This window comes from Atractosteus spatula, chromosome 1 (assembly GCF_055471065.1).
Source record: "Atractosteus spatula isolate fAtrSpa1 chromosome 1, fAtrSpa1.hap1, whole genome shotgun sequence".
Classification (NCBI taxonomy): Eukaryota; Metazoa; Chordata; class Actinopteri; order Semionotiformes; family Lepisosteidae; genus Atractosteus; species Atractosteus spatula.
The window spans coordinates 64,131,406-64,158,467 of NC_142706.1; the positions used below are offsets into that span (position 1 = coordinate 64,131,406).

Consider the following 27,062-nt stretch of genomic DNA (forward strand, 5'->3'; position numbering starts at 1 on the left):
AGCCCTAATTACAGCAACTTCTTCCAGTTGGCCCATGTCAAGTCACCTCTGCAAAGCATTCTGGGTACCAGCCCCGCTCTCCACCAAAGTCTGATTGGCTGCTGAGAAACCTGCAGTCGGTGCATTTACACTCAAACACCTGCTGCCCAGCATGCGGCTCTGTGTAGCTCGCTCACAAGAGACGCATCATAGAACACGGGCAGTCATAATCATAAAGATATCGGCTCCTCAGTGAAGGAGTGCTTTTAATCTTTCGAAAGAGGAAAAGGAGGAACAGGGCTATGGAAGATGTATCCTCTCGAACAAGCCATCAGTGATATGGGCTGCTACAGCACCACAGTGCGCTCCCACCAGCAGGCGCCTGCCTGAAGGAAGACTCCCAGGGACCACAACACGCAACCTGCTGTCCTGCTCAGAAACCCAGAGGTCCAGTTTTTGACTCCGTCTTTATTGTTCCATTCTGGAGATTCAAAAGGTGTCACAGACTTCTCGAAGAAACGGTTTTGAGAAAGGCTTCAGAATCAGGAATTAAAGGAAAAAAAAAATCATTAAACCAAGAGGTGAAAACCTGAGAGCTGCTAGGCATGAAGTGGCGTTTTACAGGTGCCAGTCAGGCTGGTCCGTCGGTATCGTTCCCACACTCGCCACCTGACCGGGCCAGCTCACACTCGGCGTGAACAGAGGCGCGATTCTGTACATACACAAATATAAATAAACTACCTAATTTACTCCACAAAAACTTTTTTTTGGACAGACTAAAATGACTGAACTCCCTCTCCTCCCTCCCACCCCCAACAAGACCCCCCTATCCTTCTCCGCTCCACTCGGGACGAGGGGTACCCCGCCCTAACGTCACACCCCCTTCTCCAGGTAAAACTATTTGTTCTTGCACTACCTTAAAAATAGACAGAATAAGTACAGGGAAAAAAAAACAAACCAAAAGAGATCATTAAAGGCGGGAGGAAAAACAACAATCACTGGTAGCAGAAATCAGAAGTTTAAGGCTGCCGGGCGCGTCCCCGGCTCGGGGGGAGCTGTGGGGGTTACATGACCTCGTAGCCACTGCGGATGGACTTCATCAGCAGGCAGGCGAAGATGACGCCCAGGACCTGCAGGGAGAGAGAGAGACAGGGAGGGAAGAGTGGTTACTCCGTTTCCGGCACGCGAGCCGATGGGAACGCTGGGGTATTCCCGCCTGTCCAAGAGCCCTGCCAGAGGTGTGGCCACTGCCCGGCTCGAAGGGGGATGGGGACAAGCGTACGCCCCCCCACGCTCGGGAAGCTCAGGCTTGCGGTGGGGCTTGGAGGAAGACAGAACAACCGGGCAGACTGAAAATACGGCGGGAAGAGAAGGAGGAGAGGAAGAGAGACTTGGAAGAAAAACAGGGGGAGCAATACAGTAAAGTGCCATCAGCCAGGTGGAAACAGGAAGATGGCCAGAGAGACAGGAGGACACAGAGAACAGGTGGAGGAGAGGACCTGCAGAGCTCTCGCAGGGGGGGTGCCAACCCGTGAGAGGCTGTCAAGTTCCTCAACAAAACAGCACTCTTTTCCTCTTCCCCCAACCAAGGGACCATTCCCTCTTAAACGCTCCTTTCTTCTCTTTTAAAACATCAAGATCATAAGAGTATACAAACAAAACAAAACTTACAATAATCACAAAAATACACAATTCTCTCCATGTCTTTTAAATCTTTAAAACAATATCCAAAGAACACATGCAAAGACAACAGCTAGTCACGAGAACAACTAAACAATGTTTCTCTTCTAGAACCCCACCATTATAATTACTCATCTCAAGAGCAATCTATCCATCTAGCCCCCCGACTCCCCAACGGCCCAGCAACGCTATTGACCGCCGTCCGCTGGACAGCACTCCCCCGCTTGAACGCCGCCGCGCTCGGATCAGAGCGCAGACCTCGCGGCCGTGCGGCACAGCCGCCGCCCATCACGCCACCCGCGACACTTTCACAAGTTCAGCTTCCTGCGGCCCTCCCCCCGTCAAAGAGCTGGCCGACTACTCTGAAAAATAAAGCTGTCGAACGTTCGGCACTCCCTTAACCAAAGCACTGGAATAAAGCTCGCTCATATGCGTCGGTACCTGATCTGTATTTTAGAAGGGATGCCGAGGGGGTGTTGGAAAAGGGGTTTCCCCCAGGAGAAAAGACTGAGCACTCCTGCACATTAAAATGCCAGGGCCTGCAGTGGGCTGGGCAAAGCCACAGGGAGCTTTCCTCTTCATTTCGCTGGAAAGACCAGCACCCCAGGTAAGGCCAGCATTGACTGAGCACTCACTTATCACACAGCTGCACCGACGAGCTCTGCGTTATCTCACGGAGAGCTACTGATCTTCCCACGCGACCTGCCATCCGATGACACAAACCAGCCCAGCTTCTCCGGCACTGCACACGCAGAGACACGGCTCTTCCTGCTTCGCTGAAACTGGGATTCCAGCCGGACCATCGTTCCGCTGCTATGCCCGCCAATCGCTTCCCGCACTTCCGCCGCCAGGGGGTGTAAGCGCACCCACAGGTGACCCCTGCTGGGGTTCTGGGGGCTGCTCCCGGCCGGAGACCGATCTGCTGCGCCACGCTGTCACTCAGTCAAGAACAAATGATGGCGATGGACGCGAGCGACCACATTTTACTGCAAACCGCCACATCGTGAAGAGCAAACAGCAGAGTTTCTAATGGAAACTACATGGATGTTGGCGCTTCCTGCTTGAACAGATAGGGTGCGCTGGCGCCCTCCTGTCACCCGTCACTTTGCGCTCCCAGGACACAAATGAACAGGGCTCAATACCTCCTATCCTACCATATCTCCTTGCGTTACTTTCGAACAATCTGTAAATTGTATTGTAAATTGCAGTTGTATAATTTATTGTATCCTAATCTTAATCTAATCTCTATAAATTTCCCATTGGCCCTTATCCATCATGGCCTCCTAATAATCCCCATCTATGAACTGGCTTCATTACTCTGCTCTCCTCCCCACTATGGCTGCCGTCACATCGTCCAGGTGGGGGCTGCACACTGGTGGCGGTGGAGGGGAGTCCCCATTACCTGTAAAGCGCTTTGAGTGGAGTGTCCAGGAAAGCGCTATATAAGTGTAAGCAATTATTATTATTATAAACGTCTGTCCTTCTAGTCTTCTATCCCTCTTAACGAGCTCACGGATGAAGCATTTAATTGCTGGCAACACCACTGTATGCCATACTGTTCGTGCATCGATACACAGACAGGAAGAGAAGATTGGGGTCAGAGCGCAGGGTCAGTCATTGGAGCAGTTGGGGTTAAGGGCCTTGCTCAGGAGCCCAACAGAATAGGATTCCTCTACCGGCCGCGGGATATGAACCGGCAACCTTCCAGCCACAGGCGTAGATCCTTAGCCACAGAGTCACCACACCGTTAACTACTAACAGAGGGGCTGGACGAGCCAGATGACCTCCTCATAGTTAAACTATGTTCTGAAAAGTGCAGCAGTATGGTCTCCCCTGTACTGACTGCACAAGGGTTATTTTCTTTAAGGCGATTATGATACTCATGTTTCATCGGAGCAAGATAACTGGACGCTTCGCTTTTCATACATGCTCAGCCACATGAAACAAGGCGCCTGGCCCATGCTGGTCGCAAGCTGAGACACAGAGGTGGGCGGAGTGCGGTCCTACCTCAAAGAACGCGATGCCAAGAGCCACCCCAACCACGATCAGCAAATTCTTCTTGACCCACTTTTCAATGATGTTCACACAGCCCTAAAACAGAAACACACAAGATTCAACATGGGCAGGTGTGAGAGAGCAGCTAGGTAAGGCAAGATGGCCACCATGTCTGGACCACATTTCCCAGAAGCCCATGGGGAATGAGCTGCTGCTGCTGCTCAGTCACCTGACCAGCGCGAGAAGACCATTGGTCAGGCGAGTGTTTGAAAAGCTGGAAGCAAAGTTGCATTTGTGTCCGTTTCATTTGCTATCTGAAGGCCAGAAGGTAGATAGTGAATGTGAGCTCTTCACCAGGGGGGACCGTGGGACTGTGACCGTGGCCCTTGAAGAGCTTGCTGGCTTTTTGGAACCGAGGAATTTGTGAGTTTGTGGAAAGTCATGTGGTCTCAGACTAAAGGTTTGAAGAGTGGCATGCTTTTTCGAGGACAGTAAACATCTTAACTGCGTGGTATGATAGTTGGGAACTTGCAGTTCAGTCAGGAGCTCAAGAGTGGTTTTGTTTCAAGGCCTTGGCTTGTGGTGGCAGTTTTTCCCCTCCACTTGACGTAAAATGTGCAATTTTTAACCTTAAACTTTCCCACCTGTGTTGTCCTGGACCCATCTATATTTCACATCCTGTTAAGGCACTCCCAACGAGCTGTATTTACTACAGGCTATTCAGACTTCCTCCATGATCTCACTGGGGCTGACCATTTACCTTCTGGGGTTCCCCACGTTCATGCTGTTCCCTAATACACAGGAGCATGGGAGCCCTAGCGTGAACATCCCTGAGGAATGTTACCAGTTACCGCAGTGTCCCAGTATTCCCATGGTTCTGTGCGATAAAGCTCAAGCGCGTGAGGTGGCCATCCTCGACCCCCGTCTCCTGCTGGGAGCCGCGCGAGTGTGCAGCATGGTCAGCGAGTGAGGAGCCACTCCCTCACCGAGGGGGTCTGACCGGTAGAGGAGTCGGGGTACCGCAAGCGCAGGTAGGCACTCCCCCGTGCAGTACAGGGGTCACAGAGGCAACCGGGGATCAGTAACTGATTTCAAACTGGGACAAACAGAACATCGGAATGAAGAACTGGCCGCGTCACACTCACGTCCTTATAGATTCGGTCGGTGTTCAGGGCACCCTTCCCACAGCTCTTGGTCACGTTCTTGCAACAGGAGTCGGGCACGGAGCTGGCACCTGTGACACCGACCCAGTCAGTGGCATTCATAGCCCCACAGCACTTGAACTGCAGACAGACAGACAGACAGACAGGGCAGTGAGACACACAGACAGAAAGGCAGCAGGGAACATTCACAGCTTTGCTTGCAGGAGGTTTGGCTTATACTTGGGCGGCGATCTTCTGATCGCCATTTCTATCTCTGCTGCTCCCTCTCAACTGCCTCAGAATCCACTGTTTTACTTCCCACGACCCTCCATTCCCCCATTAGGAATACTAGTAGAGCCAGAGTACTTATGTGGAATGTTACATTAAAATTGTATAATGCACTAGTCAGGCCTCGTTTAGAACATTTCTGTCAGATCAGGGTGAGCGCCCCCTACTGGCCCCACTAACACCTCTTCCAGCAGCAGCCTTAGTTTTTCCCAGGAGGTCTCCCATCCAGGTCCTGACTTCAGTGGGTTGCCAGTTGTGAGTTGCAGAGTGATATGGCTGCTGGCCTTAAAAGAGATGTATTCACAAGCCTGCTTGTTTACAATGTAATAAGGACATTTAACGTCACTGGATGTCTTGTTGCCTCATTCTGAATCACAGAACATAGCGCTGGGCATACCTGGAAATCTCATCTATTTTGTGATGTAAACTGGAGTTTATAAATTACTGTGTAGATTTTACTTTCATTGTAGTTTGAGCTGCACTCAATGCCGATTCTCTTTAACCCTCAAAACTAAAACTAGCGCTGCAGTTGCCCTTTAAGGGACTGTCCTACACTTTATTCTTGATGAGAGAAGACTACCAGGGCACCTGAAACAACTGACTCAAAATTCCCCAAAGGCCCAAAATGTCCACCTAGCAGACTTAATCCGAATGAGCAGTGTAGCGTGAACCGCAGAGCACAAGGGCATGGTGGTGAGTTTATAACCCAGAACAGGAGGCATTCTTTACCCAAACAGTTTCAGGAGTTTCAAAGAAGCTACAGAGCCACGTGATTATAGCTAATACCCTGGTTTCTGTCAAGAAACAGCTGGGAGAGACTATTAGATCAGCTAACTCCTAACAAACGGGCTGGATGTGTCCATTGGCTTGCTCGTCTGTAAACGAACTGCAGCAGTGTGGTCTGTCGTGTACTGGGCACACGGCTCGCTTCTTTTTCTTTGAGGTGTTCTGTACGTGTATGTGTATTCAGAGTAAGGATATTAGACGCTCCTGCAGCGATACGAAACAAGGCCCATCGACCAGGGCCTGACGCAGGGCGCCGGGGCAGGTGGAGTTTCGACTTGCAGACAGACCTTAACTCTTCACGAGCCCGAGGTCAGGGCCGAGCGTCTGAAACGCGATCGCGCCCTTTCTTCAACTCGGATGAAACGGACGTTTCGCCCACAGACCTTGGGCCGATACAGCTCATGTTTGAGAAAAGACGGTCCACTGGCAGTAAGGCAGCAGAATCGTTTTCAGCCGTGTTCCATCACAGTCCGACGTCATGGCCAGCCTCTGCACTGGTCTCTCCCCAACGAGCACATCCTGCCTTTTCTTTTCTCTCTGAACACAGTGTTAAGCCCTCAGACTGCACCAGGAACACCCTCGCTTAACTGACTCACGTCTTCCTGGATCCCGTCCATGGCCTTCATCGCATCCTGAGAGATGTTGTACTTCTGGATCATATCCTGGAACCCATCAGTCAGGATGGTCTTGGCCTGCAGAAGACAAACGTGCCCAGTTAAGAGCAGCACTGTATCTGACCCACCTCTCTAAGGATCTCCTCTTCCACACTTCCCGTCAGCCATAGGTTTAAACATGGCAAGGTGAATGCAGAGTCCGTTCTACACCAACCATTATCACAAAGCCAGATCATCCACAGTGTTCAGTTCAGAGACACTGCTGAAACAATACTGGGACAACCCTTCAGTTCTCGACTGCAGCTTCTGCTGAACCGTGCAATTTGCTTTTCCTTTGCTTTCCAAAAGCAAAGGAAGCCTCAATATATATCTATATGCCATCTACCCAGGCCGCCCCAGTGATGACACTTTACACAGCGCTGTAGAGATGAGAGATGCACAGAGCAGGGGGCAGGACAGATGCACTAACTCACCTTGTCCTTGAAGACGTACCCAGCGATGGCTGCTGCAATCTCCACTATGATGATAAGGGTCAGCAGGACTGCAAACTGGTGGGGAGGAAGAGCGAGAGGAGCAAGCTGAGCAACCAATTTCCAGCCTCCCAAGAAACGGGCACTTTCTCTGAGGCCCTTACAGACACCAACCAGTGGTACAGGGGCTCAGCTCAGGCTGGACCTCTCCACAATAGACCGGACACGATGTTTTAAAATCTGGTTTGCATGATAAACATCCGAGCTTTGCAGGAAAGATTCAAACTGCAGTTTGGATGGGCCACATAGCCTCCCCTCAGCTGTAAACCACGTTGTTAAAAGGGCAGCAGTATGGTCTCTGTGTACTGACCACATACAGCTCCTTTCTTTTTCTTTAAGTTTGTTATGCTGATGCACATTTCCTGGACGCTCTTGCTTTTTGCATGAGCACAGCAATCTGAAATGAGGAAGTCCTACTGTAGGTCTCCAGCTCAACAAACTAACTTTTAAACCACAGCACTGTATATCATCAGATCTGGAAACTATATGTAGTCCGCACCACGTCCTGGGGTACCCCAGTGTCTGCCGGCTTCTATTCCACCTGAGCCCCGAGTTACATAGAGATAACTGAGCAATCTTCTTAAGATGCTTCTGAGGCTGCAAGTGCGCCATCTAAACCAAATCCTCCTTTACTTTAAAGTTATCAAATTTTATTACAGCGACGCCTGCATAAGCACCACAAAGAGGCGGTATATGACCCCAGTCTGCACAGCACCACCTGGAGATCTGCGTGGACCTCTGTGCACCAAGTCCAGCAAAACCTCCGGTGCTGCCAGTCACCCTTCTGCAGCATCAGGGGATGGGCGTTACCGTGGTGACCATGCAGTTGCTCTCTTTCCAGGCTCCGCAGCAGCCAAAGAACGCAATGAAGAAGATGACCACGCCCACGATGATGATGACAATGGGGGCGCCCAGGGCCGACGCGTCCTTGATGCGCAGGGTTTGGTGAAGCCCCACCTGGACCATGATGCCAATCACGATCAGGGCCAGACCACAGACCTGCAGGGAGAAAGGAGTTTAGCTTAGCCATTTCCAAGACACTTTTCTCCCCTATCCAAATGCGTCTGGATCACTCGGGAGACATGACAAACACAGCCCATAAAACCGTTGACATTAATCACGCCACACCTCCCAAACAAACCCTTGAAAATCCTGATCCAGTTAAGGATCACTGTTTTCAGAAGCGTTTCCTGGTTTAACAGCACAGGGCACTTCTTTAAGTTAAAGTGGCACTGCCCCTTAAGCACATCCACGCCTCCAGAAGACAATCCCCGTTCTGGTTACTGTACGTCTGTTAGCTTTCAGCGCCCTGGAAATGTTGTCCTACTACATCTTTTTTTTAAAAAAAAGTTTAACTTGCAAGCAGTGCGGTAGAGTAATGGTTTGAGTCTTGGGGATTTGTAACGGCAAGGTTGCGGGTTCAAATCCTAGGGGCACAGCTGTCATACCCACAGGGGAGACGCCTTGCTTGCATGGTGTGGGTAAACGCCCGGCTGCGACCGTGTGGAGGGCACGGCTACAGGCACCAGCCTCTGCTGCTGGGAGAGGCCAAGACCAGAGCCACTCTTTAGCACGAGATTCACACGCAGACCAAACAACCAGGCTGTAGCATTCAGAGTACTCTGGGGTGTTCAATGCATTGTAGAGGAGACTCCCTCTCCTGCAATAAGGCGTTCTTTAAAAAAAAAAAGTAGAATTGCATAACTGTTCCAGACAGTGCCAATTTTCCTATTTTGCTTTAAGCGTCTGTCTTTCCATTTTGCTGAATATTTGCCATTTTTTCCCCCCTGCTCATTGTTTGCGAAGGGTGTTCAAATAGTTCTCCGCCTCTCTCGCTCTCCAAGCATGCTGGCGTGCATTTGAGGCATTCACCTCAAACCCCAGGTCGGGGGGGGAATCAGTGATGGGCACGCTTCCCTTTGGCGCGAGGTCAGGGCGTAGTTCTGGTCAAATCGCACATCCCTTGTGGAAGACGACCGACATAAAAGCTGGAAAATTAGGTTGTTTCTAATTTTGTAGCCAAGGATTTTACCAGCAACAGGATCTGTAATCGCATTTAGGCCCGGCGTGAGTCACCGACGCCAGTCCAGACAAAAACAGCCGCCAAGGCCTGAAGAGAAACGAGACTCCCACTGCGGAGCAGCTTGATCCATGCCAGGTTTTACACTCCAGCGCTGCGTTTCAAGCTTGTCACCCTACTTCACATCAGAGAGACGTGTGGGGTTGAAGCAACATTAAAATCTGTCCCCCCCCACGAACAGTACAATAGCCTAAAAAACACACCCGCCCACTAACATGAAGTGTTCGGATTCCTAGGGGGCAGAAACACGATGGAAGAGCGTCGTATGGATTTTCCTGTGCAGTTAGCAGCCCCATTCTTCCAGCTTTACATCAAAGAGAAAATCATTTGTTTTCGAAACGGTCTCATTATTTACCAGGTGAATCAGCCTCTTCAAGTTCTACCCAGTGAGTGCTGAAAGAATTGAGCATCACTGTGCACCTGTTCCTCAGTTTGGAATAATTCTTCACCAGCTCCTGAGATGGTGCATGTCAAGAGGTTTTACCCAGTCAAACTTTGAAAAAACAAAGATTGGACATCTGAATTGTCATTTTGTGCAGCTAAGACAAATCAAACTGCTGCAAGTTGCAGATCTTCACATGCATCCATCTCTATATATATATATTAAGGAATTTAAATGTGCTATAACACCAGGTGTACGTTATACTCAGAGTTTACAACAACGCTCATTAATGTTCCTCGCTTTTCCTTCAAATAATCTCCCAGTTCTTTGTGAACAAAACTAAAAAAAAATAAGGAATGTTGAATCCCTGTTACAAAAATAGGTGCAGAAATGTAAAGTAGTAACACATGAACAAGGTGAACTATAGAAACTATAGAAAGTCAGATGTGCAATACACAAAAAAAAAAACAGATGCAGGAAAGGCAGCGAAGTTTCCAGCTCACGCCTTAAAATCAGGTGCAGACTACGCCTTCCCCAACCTCGGGACTGAAAGACCGAGCACAAACCATGCGGCTATTCTACACTCACTGTATGGACTGTTACAGTGCTGGTGTTCACAGTGCTGCACGTGCAGGGCGGGAAATAATTAGGTAGACTAAAACCAGGAACTCTTTCCACTTTCTGCAATATAGCAGGTCTCCGTCTTTCTCCAACTGCAAACAACCCCCATAGCAAAAAAAAAAACACAGAACAGAGGGAGGCCATGGTACATTTTGGAAGTAATCCACTGGGTCACACCAATGTCAATATTTGAGAGCAGGTAAGGTCTGCAGAACAGGTGAGCAGTAGCTGCACTGAGCAGATGGGAGATGTACGTTCTTTAAACCAAGCAGTCTCTCATCTACAGCGTTGGAGAAATTAAGAATCGTTGTGGACGACTCGACACGTTTTTCTTTGTTTTAGTCACACTTTCTTAGCAATTAATTTCTCATCTTGAGTTATTTTGGCTGCAGGCGCGTTTGGGATTATTGTGCAGTGCTCTGACAGGAGATTAGAGCACCAATACAGTTCTCCCCTCGAAATCTCTCTCGCCCGTCGTAAAATAAGACCGTGAACAATACAGTTTTCCCCCACATGAGAGGGATCAGCAAAACCACAAGCTGAATTCTCAAAGATCTCCCATACGTCTGCAGCCACAATACGGCTAGTCATCTGTCCAGCATTTATGTCACGTGTAAAAAAAAAGGTGCAATATTGACTATTTTTAATAAGCTTAATATTCAGCCTGCGGAAATTAAGAATCAAAAAGTGGGGTCAAATCTTTGCTTTCAGAATCACTGTCAGCGGTTCTTCAACAAGAGTGGAAAAGTTGCTCTGTCCCCTTCTAATGCTCGTGCCTCGAGGGCAAGAGAGCCACGTGAGTCGTCATGCTGCCAAGCTGGCGGGTGTATTGTTTTTATAATGGACTGCCGCCGAGATTTTTTCATCATCTCTCCTTGTGGTCTTGTGACTCAACGGCATCCTGAGGACTTTCCCTGCGGCGTCTCACATGATCGAGACGACCTCCTGCCCCTCCTGCCCCAATTCATCATCCCGTACGTCACACAGTCCCACACACAGGAGCCCCACTGCAACCGGAAGCTAGCGTGACGTCTCCGTGAAGCGACTGCCCCCCCAGTCCCAAAATATTGTCTGATCTCAGCGTGGAGAATGATAATTTAAGAGTATTGCGGGGGCCTGGAAATTTCACACTCTTTGTTTGGCAAATTCCATTATGCTTACCTGTAACTCAATTTTCAAGAACTTGTAATAAATACAGAGAATCACAAAATAGAAAACTTTACATGAATTATGCTGCAACTGTTGCCTTGTTGTGACCTTAACAAGATGCGTTCATATATACTGTTTTAGATGTATATATTACTTATATTAAGTATATATATATTACTTTTCAGGTGCATTACTTCACATCATTTTGAATCACTTCCAAAAAAGGACAAATACCATTTTTTTTCCTTTACATGACAACTATCCTAGGTTTTTGAGATTCAGTCCTATGCCCCGTTTTCCACTGATTTTCTGCTTCCTCCTTCCCCTCTCTCCACAAATCTCGGAGGTAACAGTTCTCTCTATTAACAGCCAAGGGAGCGGGTAGCCTGGCCCTGTCTGGAACCTCCATGCCCTGTTCCTGCTGCCTTCTGGGAAATACACGCCACACAGGGGCAATGAGGGCTATGTCTTAACAAGACTGCGGATATCTGATCTAGGGTGGTGAACTTAAATCTGTGTTTCTGGAGGCGAGTATTAATCTCCCTGTCTCCCTCATGACCCCCTGGGCTCTGTCATATGATGTGACATCACCCGTAAGCCTGGTCACAGGACGCATGTTTCATGACCTCTCACACACACTGCGCAGCGCTCGCCGACACCGTCTTGTAGAGATCCGGGGCTGAAGGGGGAAGGGCTGGTGTCGTACTCACACAAGCGACCTGCCCCCTTTTCTGGAACTGTTACATCACGCGGATTTCAGAGTCATCACACTCCCACCAGCGCTTCGTGGCCAACCTCCCTGCTAAACAGCAGCTTTCATTTAACAAGCTGAAAGTCTTTCCACAGAAATTAATCCCGTGACCCTGCAGCCAGCCTACAGGCCTAAAAGAACACTGCTCCTCACACTATGTGCCCTTGCACTCTGTTACTAACTTAACCAAAAGTTTATTTTGGACTTAAGGGGGCAATTGTTTCATAATTCTGCAAGACTTCAGTCGTAAGAGGAAAACTATGAGAGTTCAACCATGTGACCAAAGCTGAGAACAAAACGCTGGGTGGGGGGGGGGGGTCACTCCTCGTGTCACTCAGCCAAAGCACTTGAGCCGTGAGGTTTAACCTTTGACCTCAGACCCGATGTGAAGCTGAACTCAATGAGAGCAACATGCTGTTATTTACCCCCCGGAGGAGATCACCTGCAAATTTAAACGTCTCGCCAGCTATGTGGGCACAATGCTTCAGTCTTAAAAGTACTCACAACTGGCAGCCCCCTGAAGCTCAGCAGGTGTGAGCCTGGTCAGTACCTGGATGGGAGACTCCTGGGAAAAACTAAGGCTGCTGCTGGAAGAGGTGTTAAGTGGGGCCAGCAGGGGGCGCTCACCCTGCGGTCTATGTGGGTCCTAATGCTACAGTATAGCGACGGGGACACTGTACTGTAAACAGGCGCCGTCCATCGGATGAGATGTAAAACCGAGGTCCTGACTCTCTGTGGTCATTAAAAATCCCAGGGCATTTCTTGAAAAGAGTGTAACCCCGGCGTCCTGGCCAAATTTCCCATTGGCCCTTACCAATCATGGCCTCCTAATAATCCCCATCTATGAACTGGCTTCATCACTCTGCTCTCCTCCCCACTGAGAGCTGGTGTGTGGTGAGCGTTCTAGCGCACTATGGCTGCCGTCACATCATCTAGGTGGGGCTGCACACTGGGGGGTGGTGGAGGGGAGACCCCATTACCTGTAAAGCGCTTTGAGTGGAGTGTCCAGAAAAGAGCTGTATATGTGTAAGAAATTATTATTTTTAATTATTAAAAGTTGAGTCACAAAAACTGTGAAACAGATTCACAGGAGCCCCAAGAGCAGCCAAGTTTCGTTGGTTCATCGAGTCAACTACACACCATCGCCCACAGTTCAGGCTGACGGGCCTCTCTTTCAGGGGAAAGGCATCAGATAAACGGTTGCTGGTCACGCCACGAGGTTTTCCTGCCTCTTCCATCATTTGTTTAGTGTTCTTGATAGAGATCATGGAAATTAGGACATGTTGTGGCGAATCTTACATGGCCTGTTTTGACATCTGAATTCCGGTTTTGAAATGAAGCAACAAACTCTCTCCTAAACCCTCCTATACATGCTTGATGGCCTCTTTGTTTCTTTTTTTATGTTGTTTTGGGCCATTACTGAGTCAGTGAAAGCTAGATCTTCCACAAGCTGGAATTTCTCCCTTTTCAAAACTCCACAGCCCGGCGCGTCTTGGGATTAAAGAACCCTGAAAGCACCGGATCAGCTGGAGAGGGTGAGAAACCACCGAGACGGAGGCTCTCTAAAACAGCTCCGAGGCTCCACCAGCTGCAAAGATAAAGGTCCCCATCGGTGACAGGTCACACTGTCTCGGCAAAGGGCATCCTTGGGTTGGATAACAACAGCAAGGCGACCGAACTGGTATCCTAGGGAGAGGGAGAGAGTCTCGCCCTCTCGCTCCCTGCCAGTTCTCAGACTGGAGTGTATGGCTTGAACTGGAGGTTTAAAACTCCTCAAAGTCCCCAAAATAGGCTTTCTCCAGTCTGTTTCCAGGGAGAGCAGGCTCAGCAGGGAGTCACACATAACCCAGATGCAGGGGAGTGTGGAAATAACTGGTGGTGAAACGGGACGAGCACAGAACAGCACAGCCTCCTTCAACAAAACACACGCTACTGCTGCCCAGCCTGAATCCGCCCCTCTTTCCCAGGAAGGCAGTTTCCTGCTCCACAACCCTTCCCCGCACCAGCTGATCCCTCACAGGAGAGCCAATGGCCAGGGTGTGGCCAGCTTCCTTATCTGACAAGCCAAACAAGAGCAGCTGTTTACCTGGATGAACACCCTTCCACAATCTTCTCTCAGGGTAACTACACAAGGATTTCTGTTAGTTCTCCAACCCAACTGGGTTTGCAGCTCCCACCACTGCCACTAGCCCGGCTGTTGAGTGCTGCTCACTTCGAGAGAGGACGCCACAGTCATCCTTTGCATTTACAAAGCTGGGGGGGGCCTTACACAGATGATCAGACGCAGGGGGACGCAAGAAACCGTTTTCACCCCCTGATTTAAGTACAGATTAACAGTGGTCAGACTGAACAGACTGCTTAGTGTCATGTGTCCCATACAGCGCGAGGAGGAACTCTCGGGTTTCAGCGGTAAATGCACAGAGTCGCCTTATTTCAGCTTTAAAAACCAGTTGGCGCTTTGCACACCCGCAGTGCTAGCAGCTAGTCCCGTAACTCTGTACAAACGACCCCTGGCCTCATTAAAGAGGAAGAAGCAGGTTGATGACACGTGCTCTTTCTTGACCCGTGTAGCACTTTTCTGGATGACACTTATTTCACTCCGTCTTGTGGCGGGGCTCGTCAGGAGCTGCCGGAGGAAGAAGCTCAAGCTGTGCCGTGACACTGGGCCCCAGAGCAAACATGGTGCAACGCTGAAGCCATGCTGCAGTCTTGCCCGTTTCCTGTGCAGGAACAGGGGTCCCAGACACTGCAGGGTAAGAATCACACAACAGGGAGAGCACCACTATAGAGGATACAGAGGTATGCAGGCCCGTCTCCTAGCGTTTCGGGGCTAACTCAATCCTTATAAATATCCTGAAGTTACACGGGTCGCATCTGTAAAAGCAAAACGCACAGAAATCTTGGCTATGGCTTCTTCAGAGTACTCATGGAGCTTATTCGTAAGCTCATAATAATAAGCCTGGATTTGGTAAATGAGGTCACAGATTCTGAAAATACAGGGCTCGGGTTCCACTCGGGCTTTTGCATATACATTTATCACTCAATATTGTCACTTTAAAAAGGCAGGTTTGACTCAGGGTAAAGTGCGCAGGATCAGTCCATTTGTAAGTAAAGGAGATTGGAGATAAGTGTGTTTTTGAGCTGGAGGATAGTATTATCAGGTGTTTTCTATGACATTTTTAATATCACTAGTGATACTGTCAATGCAAATCTGCCCTGATCTTTTAAAATACAGCAGTACTCATTTGAATATTACTGAAGCCCTCTCAGGCTGTTCTTTCGGCCCCGATGGTGGTATTTACCAAGTTACAGAAGCTCTTATTTCCCAACGGCCAATGCTGCATGTTTGCAACAAGCTTTCTTCCCTTGAAAACCACAGGTTATTCCTAGAAGCATACATCTGAACAAACTTCTCTAGGCCCGATCTACACGAAGCAGCTCCTGTTTGATAACTTCTCCTCCGTTGTCCCACTTCGCTGTGCGTCCCAGCCATGCTTTCCAGCTTGAACCCGATGCTCGAAGCCCCCGCCAGCTCGGCAGCAATGATAAACTAGTGAGACTGACATCGCTGCTCAACTGATGCCGTTCAATGAGCAAGTTCCCCCCCCCAGCTCCAACAGGTTTGTTTTTGCCATTTAAATGAAGTCGGACCCCTTTGACATCCTAATCAGGGCTATCGGGTATTTGTTAATTGGTCGCGAGCACGACGCTAGTTCTTCCAGGTGTTTTGTTGTTGTACAGCTATAAGCTGTGTTGTCATCTATGGGACACGTTTGCCCGTTACTTGCATTATCCTGATTTAGGGGTGAATGGTCTGGCCTGCAGCCGAACTGACAGCCATGCACACAATTCTAGCAGATGCCCATGGGCTATAATCCATACCCTGATGTACCTTCCCCCAACCCTACACCTGGCCACACCGGTTCCCATCCCAACACAACCTTGTGAGTGGATGCTGCTGACCAATCAGGCCTCACAAACCTGGACTCTCACCCTCTTAATTCCTCTTTCAGGAAAAATAGGGCACTTCATTCCAGCTTGGGACTGGATCCGAGATGATCCGGGACTGATGAAAACGTTATTGCTTTTCTGGGATCACAAGTTCTGACAGGGGCTGGGCTGGTGCCTGTGATTTAGCATCAGATCAGCATTAAGGAGCCGTCCCAGTTCCAATTAAGGATAGGAGTTCATCCCAGCACCCACTAATGAACTTCGTCAGCGCGAGGCTTTTCCAGGTAGAGCACACGATGTGAACAGCCAAACAGCTGTGCAGAGCAGAGCCAAGCAGTCCATGTGAAAAACCCCACCCTTTTCTCTTCCAGCCACAAAGTCCGGGAGATCATTTAAAATCCTCCCCAACAGCCACATCCCAGTAAACAATCAATGGCAGATTAGAGCCAGACGGAGCTGCCCAGCGCTCCGGATCTTTTCTCCCGTCTCCAGGAATTGCATCCTGTTGCTCCCTCCCACCCCTGATAGGAAAGATGAGCAAGTCTGCTGCCTGGAATCGAAACCACGTGGAGCAGCGAGCGGCCCGAGAGCAGAGCAGCCCAGCAGCCACATGATTCAGTGCTCAGCTGCACTGCAGTTGCTCAATTTCCAGCGCACTGTCCCAGTGAGGGGCTGGGTTAGTACAGGGCCTGGGGGCTTATGCAAAGCCCTGGGGTGACTCACCGCGACCTCTGAGGAACACTGCTGCCCCTGCAAATCAGCAGAGAGGTCCCTCGCTTCCCTTCTCCGACTGCGATAGCAGGAAGCACCTTTGCTAATTGCACCTGCTGAAGCCCAGGATAGAGGCAGCAGAAGGACTGGAGATAAACTAGATGGAGAAAAAAAGAAGCCTATAAAGCAGAACTGAGGCCAAACTGCGAAGCTCTGTGAAGCCGAGGAGGAAAATAACGATCGCCGAGCAAAAGTGCAGACTGCTGTGTCGCTGTAGACTGACAGCTGTGCAGATGAAAAAGATAAAAGCAAAGCCTGGTCATATCTCACACTCTCCTTGTTGCCATCTAACAATCATTTCCGGAGCGAAAGAGAACAAGAAGCTCAAGCTGCACATGAAGTGTGAAAAAAAACAAACAAGTCAGCACAGCTTGGCAGAACCTGACGCACGCTTGCACAGTACAGGTACCCGAGCTGATCTCTTTTTTTTTGTGCACGTGCATTAGGAAGTGCCGGTCTTTTTTTTCTTGTCTGAGCGCAGATCCGACCACAAGCAAGCAATCACTAACAGTCATGCACAGCGCAGGTCCCTTGAAAGCCCCTGACTTGGGCTGCCCATCGGAGGCCTGCTGCTGAAAATGACTGCAAAATCAGGTTCTCCCCAACAATGATCCCAGGCAAGGCTGGCTCACCAGGTGTCCTGCCAGCCCCCACATCAAGCGGGACGTTCTGAACCACACCTAGGAGCATCCTGGCCCCGGACCCAGAGCAGACCCACAGGTCTCTGGACCACAGGGCCAGCAGTCTCGGCCTCATTCCAGCTGCGCTCTTAAATACTCAAGAACTGAGCCCCTTGCTGCACTCGCTCATTGTGTTCGTTGCTGCTAAGCTTCCAGTACACAAAGCTCCATGCGTTCTCCCCTGCACTTGCTCATTATATGGCTTCTTTCTCATTTCTGCGTCAGCAGCTCTTAATAGGTGACCAATTCAGGGTTCGACGGGGCTTTTAATCAACTGGAAAGAAAGCAGAGAGCCGCAGGAGTGGGAGCTGCTGTTGCAGAGTGAAAAACGGCTGCTTGCCGACTCCGGCCAGTATCCGACCACAGTCCGCCGAACAGGCACCCTCGCGCGTCCACTTGCTTTCAAGTGAAACGCGACCCGCCCTCGGAGAAAGATTCTCTCCGCCGCAAGAACCAGGAAGAGACCAGAGCTTTGGCAGCCCAAGATCGAGGAGCATCTTTCCGATGAGTGCTCTCAAGAACAACCGTAACCTTAACGCGATTTCATTAAGATGTGCACCTTTTGCATTCGAATAGATGGTTAAATCCAGTGGCCCCGTTTTCTTACCATTTAAATTCCCAGTTAACAACAGAAGTGTTTCTAGCTTTCAGCAGGTGGAGCACGAAAATCATCAGGGGCTCGAATTATGAGGTTTAAGCGCTTTACAAAATAACTGGCTTTGCATTAGGCTGTGGCGACTTAGCACAAACGAGGAAAAGGAGGCAGGCCTACTCTTAAAAGCTGCTGCGAAGAAGACAAGTTTAGCAACAGGATATGGTGTCAGTGTGCCGCAGGCCTAGCTGAAGACTCTGTGGCTGGAAACTCGTTAGCTGCTCCTTGGACAAACGCTACACAAAACAGAGGGGCGCTTGGGGTCCAACATTACACTGCCAAAACGCAGCTTCTTGCCTCAAAAGAGCTTCTTTACTACAGAACCCCCCCCCCCCCCCAAGTCCTGGCGGTACGAAACCCACCGGCAATGCCGCCTTCAGGTCCGGACCGCAGCTGCCCGACCGGAACCACGCTCTTCACAAGAGCGGCTTCAAGCTGAAGATGCCCCAGTCTCTGCCGGGCCCTTTACTGAAACGCGCGCGCTCCAGCCAGGCCAAGGTCAGCGAGCTCCGGCTATTTGCTTTTCCATCGCTCCAGACTCATTCCGGCGCTGGTTTACACTGCTCTGCACACAGAGCGCGACGGAAAAGGCCTCAGATACTACCGCTCGGCACACGGTCCTGGCCCGATTTTACTGGCTACGGAAATATCTGGGAAACCGTTAGGACATGTAGTTCAAGGTACAGCATTTGAAAAAGGGGGCATTACGTTAAAATTGAGAGTATTAGGAAGTCATTCTGAATATTGTGTAAAATTTTGGTCGCCTCACATAAAAGGTACAAAAAAAACCTGCTGTTCTGGAGTCAGTCTAGGAGACATGTCTCTCTCTCTCTCTTTCTCAGTAGAGAAGAGCAGTCAGACTTCTCCTCGGTTTAAAAGCCTTTACAAGCTAAAGGAACATGGGCAGACCCAGTCGATGAGTACCTCAGCCAGGTCACCTTGTAGTACTCTCTGTTCAAGACTAAAAAGAACAGACTACACAATGCCCTGATGGAGGTATTCATTGACTGAGTCATCCTAGTGGACAAATGAAAACTACAAGAAAGGGCATTTAAAAGCTGAGAACAGGACGCACTTCTTAACCCAAAATGCTGAAGGAGTCTGGAACAAGCTAGCCATCCATGTTATAGAAGACAATATCCTGTCACCTTTCAGGAAATGGCTACACGAAATATTTCAACTCGTACACTTCTGTGCACGGCTCTCTTTCTGATCTGACTTGGTTTCATATCAGTTGACTGTGCAAAGAATTGTCTGCTAGTTTTGTATATACACACATGCAACACCCCCAAAAAAATCACAGATGATGTAATATGTTTGCATACCACAGTGTACAGTACGCCGCTACAGACATTAATTCTGGCACCTCTTAAATGAGCTGCTTCATGAGACCGTCAGAACTGCCTTTTGCCAGGGTGAGCAAGAAATTTAAGATGGACTAATTTACAAAACAAGCAGTTTGGTTTAATGAAACCAGCAAATCTTGTTTGCAATGCAGGGGCCAACACTTGCATGTGCTGCTGTATACCAGCTCAGGATCTGGCGGCACGATGATGAATTACATCCCCTGCTCGATCGTTTTACAAGCTTCTTGGAAATAAACCTGAAGGCGGGGATGATAAGCAAAGGCTGACATGGGACCACGTGACGGATCCTGACGGACTGGTCAAACGAGCCCGGGCTGCATGAAGACGGTTTACTTGAGCAGCTGTAACCCCGCTGGCGAGCAGGACCTCTGGAGAGGACCGCTGGAATACTGGGGGCCTCCGCCGAGAGAGCACTGACTCACCCAGAAGATGAAGTTGAAAAAGAAGAGCAGGAACTTCACGCACTTCATCCCTCCTTCCACAGCCATGGTGCTTGATTGAGGTTCCCTGGAATACAAGACGACATGTTGAGGGGCTCGCTTTTCACCACAGGGGGACTCTTGTGTGCGGAGCCCCCTCGGAAACAGCCGAGGCAGAAGTCCAGGAGAGAAGCCCCCTCACACACAAGACACACAAGACACACAGACGCTTCTGAAGGAAATGAAATCCTGGCACGTCTTCTGAACTGGAACCAAAAATAACACTGGGGCTTTCTCCGTCTCCCTCTCGCGTACAAAGACACACGGAGAGATGCAAATGTGACTGCCACGGGGGAAAAAAAAAAAGACAACAGCAAACGCGCACGCACCGCAATCCAGCCACTGGCAGCGACCTGCGCTCCCACGGCCACAGCTCGGAAAACTGGAGCCGAGCCAAACTGCTACGCAGCAGGACTCCTGTCCATCCCTCACACGGAGGAGACAGCCAGGCTAGCGTCGCAGCTCACAATCTACCCCATTTACACCGAGAAACAAAACTGTTTCCCAGTCCCTCTGGGAAGAGGAGAATCTACCGGTGACGGCACTACATCCAGATGTGATCTGTGCATCTGCGAGCTGGTAACAAGCCCCCGCAACTTCATAAGGATTCCTTACACTTATACAGCGCTTTTCTGGACACTCCACGCAAAGCGCTTTACAGGTGATGGGGACTCCCCTCCACCACCACCAGTGTGCAGCCCCACCTGGATGATGTTCCAGTCCGCTCAACACACAGCAGCTCTCAGTGGGGAGGAGAACAGAGTGATGAAGCCAGTTCAGAGATGGGGATTATTAGGAGGCCATGACTGGTAAGGGTCAATGGGAAATTTGGCCAGGACACCAGGATAAGACCCCTACTCTTTTCAAGAAACACCCTGGGATTTTAAATGACCAGAGAGAGTCAGGACCTCAGTTTTACATCTCATCCGAATTTCAGCGCCTTTTTTTACCGTGTAGTGTCCCCGTCACTATACTGGGGCGTTAGGACCCACATAGACCACAGGGTGAGCGCCTCCTACTGGTCCCAATAACACCTCTTCCAGCAGCAACCTTAGCTTTCCCAAGACGTCTCCTCTCTAGGAACCGACCAGGCTCGCACCTGTAGAGCTTCAGAGGACAGCCAGATGCCAGCTGCAGGGCGATATAACTGCTGACCTTCCCCTGTAATACACAACATCCCTGCCTCAGAGTCCAGAGGGGTCCTTCTCCCAGGCCACAGTCTGACCGCTCCAGAGAGGCGCAGGAGCAGTCCAGCGGGGCTGAGCCACCCTGGCAGTCCCCCCCAGTGAATACTTATGGGGGACCTTTGGCACTGGAGTCGGTTAACTCATTAATGGTTAACGAAGTACAAGAAGCACTAAACAGAGGCGCTGCAACGGCACAGAGCAGGCTGCCTTCCCCGCGACGTAGACACCAGGATGAGAGACAGGCAGTCTGGGCTCTCGCGGAGCGGAGTCTCCGAGGAGCGCGACAGCTCTGTACCGCACTCGAGTCCCAGGAGCGAAACCCGTTGGAAATGGCAGACAGAGCTTGTTTTCCAGGAAGGGCAGGGTGCCCACCCCTCCGTGCGTGACGTGCGATGGGCCGCTGGCCAGCAGCTGAAGACTATGGGGGTGGGGAGTCAGGATTTGACATGAACACTCTCCTGATTACGGACATAATCTTGTTTGTTCTGTTTAGCCATAAATCGAAAATTAAACTGATAAGATATACTTTCCTGGCACTTACTGCCACAAGTGCATCTTTCACCCTTCCTGGAAAGACACAGGGCCTTTGTTCCCTCCCCGACTGCTGGCTCTCAACCGAATCAATTATTGGCTTAATGAGTCCAGACACTGAGCCGTGGACAGAGATCGCAGAACGAACTAGCACCCTGCTGGCAGTGTTAAACGAGCTAGGCAACACCCAGGGGTGCTCTGGCAGGGACTGGACCTAATGCACTGAAGAGCTCTCAGAACGGGACTTGGACTCAAGCCCCAGTGTCCTCCAGACCACCGGCCCGAGTGAGCACTGGCACGCGCGTCATGACAAACAGCCTCTGCCACACTCAAGATCTCACATCGCTGGAGCAGAAGTTTCGCAGGGAGAGGTCACCTGACTGTACAGGGAACTGCTTTAGTGCAAACATCAGCTGTTAAAAAAAAAAAGGCTTTAGAGGACTTTAGAGAGTTCGCGGACACAGCCCTGGCCGCCCGCTCTCCTCTGCGATGCCCGACTGTGGGCACAGCGGCATGAACGTGTCCAGCCGGCCCACTGGTGTTAGACCGAGGTGCGAGGAGAACCCAGCAGCTCGTTTCACACACCAGCCGGGCGGGAGCTTGAAAGGAGAGATGGAAAGATTAGGACAGGAGTTCCTGGCTTCTCCTGGTACCAGTGTGAATCAAGCTGCAAATATTTAAGGTCTCAACAGGCACACACTGCCTCTGTTCTCTAGAGCAGGACCTTTTGTTTAGAACGCGCCTAAAAGAAATTGCTTATCAAAAACAGTGAGGAAAGTGAGAAAACACCCAGTACGTAGAATTTTGTGCAACTAGAATGGTCTTACTAGTATCATAGAAGTGTCAAGCTTCCCATTTAGTACTTCTGCATTTATTACATCAGCTCGGCTCGACATGAAACCGGTCTGTCTCCATGTATTCCTGACAATCACGGCAGTCATCTGTCGGAAACCCTACATCGGGAGTGGGGGGGGAGCTCTACAGCCCCCAGCTCACAGGATGGGGTACAGGCCACAGGGAGATGAAGGGCGGGTCCCCTTCCACAACCGCCTGATCGACGGTGGGTTTAAAGAGCGGACGGCTCCTCTTATGGATTCTGTGCAAGGGCCCCTTCTCTCAAAACCAGCGCCGGCCTGTCCAGCAGTCTGCACCAACTGGGAATGGAAGAAGGAGGTGGGCACGAGGAGACCTGCGTATCACTGGGCTGCTGAAACGAAGAGATCCGCATCTCCCCCCCAACGCAGGGACGATGTCCTTCGATCGGTTATTTACTAGCACCCAAAAGAACTAGATGGGCAAAGTTTGTAACAGAGGAATGTTACCAAGAAGAGGAGGCCATTCAGCTCATCCAGCAGTCAGCAGTTAATTGATCCCAGGAGTTCATCCAGCTTTTTCTTGAAAGAATCCAGGATATCTACTTGGAACAGTAGCTGGTCCACACGCCCACAACCCTTCCGTTGTACATATAATACCACTAACGAAGCTCAGCAGTGTCATGACACCATCCCACCCAACATGACACACTGCCAACACCTGGTCCTCCGCACAGCGCACAATCTGGACTGGAATTTGGACAGTTAACATATTCCACATAAGGGCTGACATACGCCCCTCTCGGATCCCCTAAAGCGCTCTGGATCTTTACAACCCGCATGCCGAAATCAGTCTTTACCAAACAGAAGATCTCCGCCATGCTCCAAACCAAAAAAAGAACATTATCGTTTTACATATGGCTCCAGCCCCAACAGCACCAAGAAGGCAGCCTACTGTCTCCGCCATAAATCTGTAAATCACAGCTGAACCCAATTATGTATGTGGCTTGCAAAGAAACTGAATGATTGATGCTGCTGTTTCAACCACAAAGAATGTTAAATGGTACGTTAAAGCTTCATTTACAGGCTGTTGGCTTCTGTAGGGTCCTGGGCAAACTCACAGGCATTAGAAACACCGGATGAAAGGGCCTGGCGAATCTCAGTGAAATATGAGCAATTACAGCTTTACTTCCCAATCTTTAATAATGGGACTGCTTTCACGGATGTCATGTGTCATCCTTGACCCTTGCTGTATTGTACTGCACTGAAAAAAAAATCCATTTTGAAAAACCTGTTCTGAACAAACGAATGCGTCTGAGCCCGTTTACACACGTGATCGAATTCCTGTCCCAACAAGACCACGAGTTGCACGTTGGAGTAAAAACGGTCCTGGCTGTAGAGACGAGGCGAGTACGATTTAGCAACTGCTGGACAGGAGGTGGGCCGTATACGAACTGGCAAAACAGACGCAAATCCCAGCAGGCGCTGCTACAGCTCTGGGTTGGAGGGGAGGCTGAAAGAGCAGGTAACATCAGACCTCACGTTACTTCGGGGTTCACTGCAGCACGTTCCGAAAGGCGCTTCTTTACACAAGGAGTTGTGGGAGTCTGGAACAAACTACCCAACATTGTCGCTGGAGCCGATCCACTCTTCTTCACCGACGTCAGGATTTGAGACAGACTAGCTATTTGTTACCAAACGGGATAGTTGGGCCACAATCTTCTTTGGTTTACAGCTGCGGGACTTTTCGATTCTCGATACCGGACACTGTGCTGGGTGTCTCTGTGCCAACAAAAGAATTAACTGCCTGCTGCATTCGATAAAATCACTTTACAGACGCTTCTGGTGAGGCCTGAAGAACGATTTCGAGATCCGCTGGAGTTCAGTCATGTGAAACCGGCCTTAGACTAAGTTCTGATTGTGACAACCCACAAGTGCCCACCCCGGTCGTGACTCAGAAACCGGATTGCCAGAAGCGCATTCCAAGATAGTTTCTTTTACGAGTACAGAACCACAGCACCCATCAACGAAAAAAAAAGTTAGGTTTTCGCAGTTTCACGTTCTCCACCTATTCAAAGATTTCCGGCGTGTACGGTTTTAGGTTGAGCTGCGTGAACTGCAAAAAAAAACAAACTTAAACCACTACGCGGGCTATTTTAAATAGCACACCGGACACGGGCAGTGCTCGGAAAACTTCGAAAGCCCCAACAGTATTTCACCAATATTAACCGTCAGCGTCACCTTTTATACCTTTATTAAAGTGTGACGTCGAAAAAGTCCGAGTAACTCGAAATATATAATTGAAAACACAAGGGATGTTACAACTCTGTATCTTTAAACTCAACGGGAGTTACTTGAGATTAACGGGGATTTTGAAATTATGCTTAGAACGTGGCCCGCATCTCGATATCGATAAACACAAACATTATTCAAGCAAGCCACGTCCCGCATTGTAGCGTGCTGGACACTAATTCTCCTTTTGAGACTTTTGTTTCCCCAATATCTATGCGTCGACAGACATGTTTTCGGAGGCTGCGAGTCGCTTCGCAACCGCCCCCCCAAAAAAAAGTTTCCCCGAAGTATTACTTATTGCCCAATTCCCCCGTCACAAAAAACAGTAACGGTCCTCGATTTTGTAGTCGTTTTAATTCGGAATACAGCTGTTCCCCCATTAAACCGAGAGCCGCGACAAGGCGATTCGACGGGCCCCAGGGAAAATAAAAACACGATATAATTTTCGAAACAGGCAGCAGTAAATAATCTGCCATGTCGCTCAGTACAGCTTAAACACGATCACAGCAACGCAGTGCAGACACCGCTCCGCTTCTACCACCTAAACAGGACTTAAGCCAAGAAGCCGTCTTCCTCGTCGCAGTTTACGGCGTCCTCTACAATTCACTGCCGATAAACACAAAATACCCCCCCATTTTCCTTCTCGACCGCAAACTTTTTTGTCCCGAGTCGAGCAGCCGAAGTACCAACAAGTCGGTTTCCAAGAAAGTAAAAAAAAAAAAGGGAGAGAGATCCTTAAAACGCACCGAAACAAAGGGCTATGTTCGAACTATAGACGCGTCTCACCTTTTTCAGCAGTCAAAAATCCAAGCGAGTCGACAAAACGATTACCGTCTGCAGATGGAGAAAGTTTCAGCTTCCAGATCAGCAAGCGGAAAAAAAAACCCCGAAGCTGACGTCACTTAACCAGTGTGCTTTCCTAGTCCCTCTCCTCCCTCAATTGGATTTGCCCCCCCCCCAAAAAAAAAGCATCACTTCCCGTCTTCTGGTTTTGCATTGGACACAGGTGCGTGCGCACAGCTCGAAAACACCGCGATTTATTTAGAGCAGCCGAGCCTTTGATATAAACAAAACTTTTTTTCTTGTGGCAGCGGTATCAGTTTGGCTCCAAATCTTGAACGGCAACACCACTCCACGTGTGTTTACAGTTGATGCCATAGGTGCAAACTGATTTCAGGCGACACATACTTTAAAACAAGTGCGTTGTAGTTGAATTATTTTATTTTAACCGTTGGATGGGTAGTAATACTTCTCGAAACTGGGACGAGTGTCTATTCTTTCATAAAGAAAAGTAGAAAAGACAGATAAGTTCTTGTTTAGTAATACTTAGTAGGTCACTACGGAGTTTTGCCTTTTATGCTAAAGGAGTGTGCAGTTTTGTTATTTCTCAATTCTGCTGACCACTTGGAAGGCTCCGGAATCGTCCTTTCAAGCGCAAATCGCCGGGTTTGGCTTTGCGCGGTTCTGAAGGGAAGTGAGTTTTCCTGTCCTCGTGGTTATGTAACTGTAAGTCCCGAAAGCGCTCCACCAGATCATCGTGCTGTGGAAACTACCTGAGACGGAGACGGGCCCGTCAGTCACGTGGATCTGCGGGGTGGGGCTGATATCTGACACCAGCAGGCCGGCTGTCCAGTTCGAGTCTCTGGAGAAAATCTGCAAGAGACAGACGTTTGTGAAGGAGCCACATCCATCCCACGTCGCTCATTTGGCTTTTAGTAGCGAATTGACCTCAAGGACTCATCCAGCCAAAACGTGCGTAGTTTGTAAGCACCTTGTAGGGCTGAAGCAAACACAACACACACGTGAAGCCAGCAAGATTTTTTTTCCTAATTTTTCCTGTTATGGCAAACATAATGTTAGAATACATATTTATAAACATAGAACGTACCACAGGGCACAAGGGGAGACTGTGTGAAAGTGTATTTAATCCTGAGAACAGGTCTTTACCCAAAGGGTGGTGGGAGTGTGAAACAGGTTGCCTAGCCATGCTGTCGAAGCCACTACCCTGGTTTGGTTCACGTAACAGCTGCATGAGATCTTTGGATTGATTAGCTAACTGCTGAACCCAGCTACAGGGGGCTGACTGGACTCCTGTTTGTCATTGCCCTTGTGACTAGTGGGTGAGGCATATCTGCAGATTACTCCTTTTAACAGCTGTTCACTACTGCTGGTAGTAACTTACAAATTGCACCACATGTTAAACCCTTCCTGCTGGTTGTGGAGATTGCTGCTTTAGATTGGCATGAAAATGAACAATGGGTTTGAATATTTTTTCTACTGACTGTGACAGTATGTTAATAGTGCTGTTAAGATTGATACTCAGTTATTTCGTCTGTTGAGCTC

At 49.5% G+C, this 27,062-nt stretch overlaps 1 protein-coding gene across 1 annotated transcript; it reads right to left on the minus strand.

Moving 5' to 3' along the window:
- Window positions 1-432: 432 nt before the first annotated feature.
- Window positions 433-25,640, minus strand: cd63 (CD63 molecule). The gene is made up of 8 exons (XM_088916251.1): window positions 25,506-25,640; window positions 19,841-19,925; window positions 7,825-8,013; window positions 6,958-7,032; window positions 6,467-6,562; window positions 4,800-4,937; window positions 3,667-3,750; window positions 433-1,109 (listed from the first exon to the last, which is right to left on the minus strand). The coding sequence occupies exons 2-8, from the start codon at window positions 19,904-19,906 to the stop codon at window positions 1,044-1,046; spliced, it is 714 nt and encodes a 237-aa protein (XP_088772377.1). The 5' UTR covers window positions 19,907-19,925; window positions 25,506-25,640; the 3' UTR covers window positions 433-1,043.
- Window positions 25,641-27,062: the final 1,422 nt, after the last annotated feature.

Coding starts and splice junctions, on each gene's coding strand:
- cd63 (XM_088916251.1), bottom strand. CDS start 19,906: ATGGCTGTGGAAGGAGGGATGAAGTGCGTGAAGTTCCTGCTCTTCTTT. Junction 7,033..7,824: donor GCAACTGCATGGTCACCACG/GTAACGCCCATC, acceptor CCTCCCCACCAG/TTTGCAGTCCTGCTGACCCT. Junction 6,563..6,957: donor GGTACGTCTTCAAGGACAAG/GTGAGTTAGTGC, acceptor TGTCTTCTGCAG/GCCAAGACCATCCTGACTGA.